Raw genomic sequence first — 6,199 nt, 5'->3', positions numbered from 1 at the left:
CAAACTCTTAACAGCTGTATGTGTACTCTTTGGTTCTATTCGGTAAAGTCACCACGTAGGTAAAAAATAAAACAACAAAAATCACGACGTTTTCGGCCACAACACAAGTAGCCTTCTTCAGGCGAAGGAACAGAACTGAAATACAAATGGCACCGGGATAGAGGCCGTGGAAACGAGGCGGTGCACGAACATCTCCGTGTGCAGCAAAGTTGTTCAAGGGTTTTTCAATTTGATAAACAATCAAATGTTCTGACATCAGAATGCGATGTGAACAAAATATATTTTTCTCCCGTGCATTTTCAAAAACGAAATGGCGTCGACATGTCAAAAAACCTGAATGAGTTTTTTTTTTCTTCAAGGATTCTGTTGTCGATTTACATTAAAGTGTAATGACAGGGTGACACCTGCTGACATCACAGGGTGACACCTGCTGACATCACAGGGTGCCACCTGCTGACAGGGTGACACCTGCTGACATCACAGGGTGACACCTGCTGACATCACAGGGTGACACCTGTTGACATGACAGGGTGACACCTGCTGACATGACAGGGTGACACCTGCTGACATCACAGGGTGACACCTGGTGACATCACAGGGTGACACCTGCTGACATGACAGGGTGACACCTGCTGACATGACAGGGTGACACCTGCTGACATGACAGGGTGACACCTGGTGACATCACAGGGTGACACCCGCTGACATGACAGGGTGACACCTGCTGACATGACAGGGTGACACCTGCTGACATCACAGGGTGACACCTGCTGACATCACAGGGTGACACCTGCTGACATGACAGGGTGACACCCGCTGGCCTGGCAAGGGCTTCACGGGTACAGCCACAGAGGTAAGAACCAATCAGGGAAGGAGGCGCATCTGGGGCAAAGGCAACAGGTGGGGCTAGCCGAGTTACTCCGGTCACCTGCTCCAAGGTTCCACGAGAGGGCATGGCTGGAGGCGGGGCCTAGCCATGCCTCTGGCCACGCCCTCTTGTGTAACCTGCTGGAAGGTTCCACGAGAGGGCGTGGCCGGAGGCGGGGCCTAGCCACGCCTTCGGCCGCGCCCTCTCGTGTAACCTGCTGGAAGGTCACGCCTAGGGGTATATATGGGGGAGCAGACCCGGAGCTCGGGGCTCGTGCGTGGGGTCCCGGGTCCTGGCGTGTCGCCGTTCGCCGACATCTCTCTCCGTCGCCGTCACGCCGCCAGCCGGAATCGCGGCCAAGAAGAGCCGGCACAGTGACGAGACGTTAACGTGGAAAGTCATTTCGTGAGACGTGCGTAGCGAGCGAGGTAGCGGCGCGTGGTCTGGTGAGAAGGAGCGAACGAGGACACGTGCGGAGCGATGAGTCAAATGAGAGAGGCGCGACGTGAAGTCAGGGGTGGTCCCCCCCCCCCCACGAGGGAAAAAGGAAAGGGGGCGGATGGCTGAGTGGAGAGCGTGCGGTAACGTGAACGTGGAGAGTGAGTGGCCGGACAATTTGCTGTTTGAACGCCGCAATGGACGTGAGGTTCAGAGTGAACGCTAAGTGAGGGCTCGTGGGTAGAACATCGTCAGTGGTCTGACGAACGCCGCTGCAATGGACACATGCGCTACGGGTACATGTCGCTTTTGGGCAGGTACAGTACATGGCGACCACCTGCCGGGTCATGGGGAAGGAGCCGGGTTACGCCGAGAGGTCCTGGAAAAGGCGGCTGGGAGGCGGTGTCGCGGCAGAGGCTGGGCACATTCTCAGAGGATTCGCATCGCTGAGGATGTTGTAGGCGAGCTGACACGCCACCTCCCGTGCTCCCTCCTCGCTGGAGCTCAGAAATGCAGGGAAGATGCCGGCGCCTTCTCCCATCCCGGGAACCGAGACCTTATAGAGGAGGCCTACGGGTATCCCGGGCTCCGAGTAAGCGTGCAGCTCGAAGATTGGGTAGCTGATACCGGCGGTCCGGCACAGCATCCACAGCCGCACCTCCCACGACAGCATGGCCGCCTCCGGCAGCGCCTCGAGAGCAATGGGCATGGGCCGCAGGTGGAGAGGTACCCACCACAGCCGCGTCCGTGCCCCCCAGCCCTCAAACAGGCTGTGTGCGGCTTTGCCGGTGCCCGTGCACTCCGGCTCCGGCAGGTCTGGCACCGCCGCCTCCTTCTCCTCCTCGTGTTCCGTTGTCGCAGCCGCAGCCACCGTGTCCCACTCCGGGATGGCCCAGTCCACCTTGATGGTCCGGCCCCATAGCTGGAAGTTGATTCGGCGACAGACGCTCATCTTGACGTCCACCACGCCCTCCGTGGCACCGCTCATCGCCATCATCACCTCCGCTCGCTTCTTGTTCTTTGGCAGCCCCCCAATGAAGAGGCGGCGATTGTCCACGCTGATGCAGACTGCAATGCGGCGTCCGGGACGGATCGCTAATTTGTCGAGTTTCTTGACGGCATCCGTGGCTTGGGCGAGCGTCGCGTAGGTAGCGAACGCGTAGCCGCGGGTCTCTCCGCCGTGCCCCGTCACGAGGCGGAGCTGGTAGAGCTTCCCCACCGTCTCCAGCACGGGCACCAGCTCGTCCTCGTAGAGGTCGCGCGGGATCCTCCCCAGAAACACCTCGCAGCCACGGGCGGGAGGGGGCCCCTGCCAGTCGGGCGGCGGTCCGAACTTCCTCTGTCCGTTCTCCTGGACGACGCTGTACCCCGTGCGCAACATGCGGTCCAGCAAGACCTTCATACAGGCCATGCCGAGCACCGGTGGTTTGGCTGCTACGGTGGTGCTGGGGCGGCAGCTTGGGGCCCGGTGGAGCCCTTGACGCTTCGCGCGGTCGCCTCGTGCCGACAAAGCCACAGGGGGAATCAACTCCTGAAGAGCCAAATCCCCGGCAGGAACTCGCTCGGGCCCGAACCTACAGGGGATAGGAAGAGAGGGAGAGGGAGAGAGTGGAGACAGAGATGGATGGAGAGAGAGAGACGCGTTTAAGCAGAGCTACCTATATAAACTCATAATAAAGGTTTTTGGGTTAGATCGCGTTATTTATAAATGTGTCGTAACCCTTCACCACCCGACACGGCCAATCAGCAAAAAAAAGTGTCACGTTGACAAAAGACAAATAATTCACGTTAAAACCATCTTTTTGGTTTAGATATGTGGATGACACTTTGGTTGTCTGGCCACATGGTAAAGATACGCTTAATGATTTTCTAAATCATCTCAATGCACAAACCCCGGCCATCCAGTTCACCATGGAAATGGAGGTGAATAACACACTCCCATTCCTAGATATTTTGCTTGGACATGGCCTAAACGGTAAAATAACACACAGCGTTTACAGAAAGCAAACGCACACTGATGCCTATCTGAATGCAGATTCGCATCATCATCCAGCTCAGAAATCCTCTCTTATCAAGATGCTCATACATCGGGCTAAAACAGTGTCAGATGGTGAGAGTCTAGTGAGAGAGATCAAACACGTTAAAGACGCACTACGACAGAATGGCTACAATAATGCTCAAATTAACAGAGCACTGAATGCCAAATCACGGTCGCAAATACTGCTGAAAGCGATCAGATTGTTAAAACAATAAAAATTCCATATATCTCAGGAGTAACTGACAGATTAGCCCGTGTTTAGCAAAAGCAAAACATTACAGTAAGATTTGGTACAGTACACAAAATTCAAAAACTAGTATCTTGCACTAAAGACGCATTACCTAAATTATCAACAGAAGGTGTATATCGGATTAATTGTTTATGTGGCAGATGCTATATTGGACAGACGGGACGTAACATCAGTGTAAGACTAAAAAAACATCAGAGAGATATAAATTATCTCAAACACAACTGTCGGCAGTGGCAGAACATGCTTGTAAACAAGGACACTTAATTGATTTTGACAATGTTGCAGTGTTGTGTAAAACTAATTATTACTGGCAAAGACTAATTAGAGAATCCATTGAAATTGAGAGGAATAAGAATAACTTTAATCACTCTGACAGCTACAGGCTTAGTGCGGCCTGGAAGCGTATTATTAAATAATACACATTACATTTTGATTTAAAGCTTTCGTGACTGCAGTGATTCATGTTCTTGGCTCTTTCGGTGGAGTCACGTTGGGGGGGAAGCAATAAAATAATAGAATATCTATGTTTGTTGTTTTGTTGTTTCCCTTCAGCGTCACTTTGCCGAGGAAGCTAAGAACATGAATGCACATTACAATTCCTTATAGGGGAAACACAAACTAATTAACGGATTACTAACATAGCATATAATCACTAACACACATTACAACTAATTACTAATCTACCACTTATTACTAATCATTACCAATGACTGATTACTAATCGATTATATAATTACAATACCCCCCTCCGCCTCTAATCACTGCACCTGATATGAGTTAAGTGATGACGTCACCCTGCTGCTCTATATAAAACCGGGAGCAAGCGAGGGCTTTACCATTCTGGCGAATTGCCCGATGATGCTGGATGTATTTACCAGCGAAACGTCACAGTACTACTCAAACTGTAAATGTTGTGGATTCACTCTTCAACACACCGGTGGGCTAAAGTAGTGAATTATTTGTCTTTTGTCAACGTGACTTTTTTTGCTGATTGGCCGTGTCGGGTGGTGGAGGGTTACGACACATTTATAAATAACGCGATCTAACCCAAAAACCTTTATTATGAACTATTCATTCTAAATCATTGAGCAAATTCTAAACATTACGCTACAAATAATAGATCACGGAGTTTCGATGGCAACACAAGCAATCGTCATCAGGTGGGACAAGCACAGCTGCAATAAGAGGAATCTGCTGGAGTAGGCGCCTACTACTTCAGCAGTTTCTCTTGCTGTGGTTGTCCCACCTGATGACGATTGCTTGTGTTGTGATCTCAACGCCGTGACCTGTTATGTTTCTACCCACGAGGTGACTTTACCGAAAGAACTCAAGAGTGTGGAATCCTGCGGTCACGAAAGCTTCGAATCAAGATTACCTACAAACTACACAACTGAGATGACGCATCAATCATCGCCCCCTACTGACAGGCTCTTGTCCACATGCAGGACGGTGCAGGGCCACCACCTTGTGCCACACAGGGGCAGCTGCTACTTGGGGATGCTCTTCGAGTGTTTCAGACGAGGTACGACACAAAACTCCGAGTTGCCGAGGCGATAAAGCAAGCACCGTGTAAATGCAATAATAACATAGTGAATGCTTGGGGGCTTATTGTCTCTCGCTCCTGGTTAAAGATCTACCCAACAGACAGGTCCACAAAGACTGGCCGCTCTTACTCTGCAGGTTGAACCTAGGAGCTGAGTGTCCAACTTCACGTTCTTGTCATTAAAGGCCTGTGACAAAGGTGCATGTATTGGAGCGACATCATGTCAAGCTTACACATCTACCGGGTCTCCACTTGACTTTGTATTGTCTCGGAGGAAGTCCACCCACACCTCCACTTCCACAAACTGCTGGGAGTTGCCTCGCTCTGCCTCACAGTCAGAATTCTCCTCCTGCTTTACGTTGCCTCCATCGATGTGAAGGTCCCATTTTGGAGTTGAATCTTCATCTTCACATTTTACCTTCACTTCTTTGCTCTTCACCATCACTTCTTCAGATTTCACCATCACCTCTTCACATTTCACCTCGATACCTTTAAAAGTGTCCAAGCTGGGATTTTCTTCCGGTTCGTGTTTCATGAGGGGTGGGCACATTGCGGCACTTTGACTTTCACAAGCTGATTTCAGACTCCACTCCTTGTGGATCTTCTGATGCTTCTGTGTTCTCTGGTGTACTTGAAGATTTGATGAATGTGCAAATACCTTCCCGCACACACTGCACTTGAAGGGTTTCTCTCCCGTGTGTACTCTGGTGTGTTTTAAGAGCAGATGACTGTGAAAATGCCTTCCCACACACACTGCACATGAAGGGTTTCTCTCCCGTGTGTGTTCTCTGGTGTGATTTAAGACCAGATGACTGTGAAAATGCCTTCCCACACACACTGCACTTGAAGGGTTTCTCTCCCGTGTGTGTTCTCTGGTGTGTTTTAAGAGCAAATGAATCTGAAAATGCCTTCCCACATACACTGCACTTGAAGGGTTTCTCTCCCATGTGTGTTCTGTGGTGTTTTTTAAGAGTAGATGAATCTGAAAATGTCTTCCCACACACACTGCACCTGAAGGGTTTCTCTCCCGTGTGTGTTCTCTGGTGTTTTTTAAGAGCAGAT

At 50.8% G+C, this 6,199-nt stretch overlaps 1 protein-coding gene across 1 annotated transcript; it reads right to left on the bottom strand.

Annotated features, from left to right (window-relative positions):
- Positions 1 to 793: 793 nt before the first annotated feature.
- On the bottom strand, positions 794 to 5,698 carry LOC142917332 (uncharacterized). Its single transcript, XM_076061968.1, has 2 exons — positions 5,268 to 5,698; positions 794 to 2,880 (listed from the first exon to the last, which is right to left on the bottom strand). The coding sequence occupies exon 2, from the start codon at positions 2,715 to 2,717 to the stop codon at positions 1,671 to 1,673; it is 1,047 nt and encodes a 348-aa protein (XP_075918083.1). The 5' UTR covers positions 2,718 to 2,880; positions 5,268 to 5,698; the 3' UTR covers positions 794 to 1,670.
- Positions 5,699 to 6,199: the final 501 nt, after the last annotated feature.

Source organism: Petromyzon marinus, unplaced genomic scaffold (genome assembly GCF_048934315.1).
Source record: "Petromyzon marinus isolate PM22_M1 ecotype Great Lakes invasive population unplaced genomic scaffold, UKy_Petmar_22M1.pri1.0 PM_G_Scaffold_46, whole genome shotgun sequence".
In the NCBI taxonomy this organism is placed as follows: Eukaryota; Metazoa; Chordata; class Hyperoartia; order Petromyzontiformes; family Petromyzontidae; genus Petromyzon; species Petromyzon marinus.
Note: the sequence above shows the minus strand (reverse complement) of the source record. Positions and strands in the feature narration are given on the sequence as shown.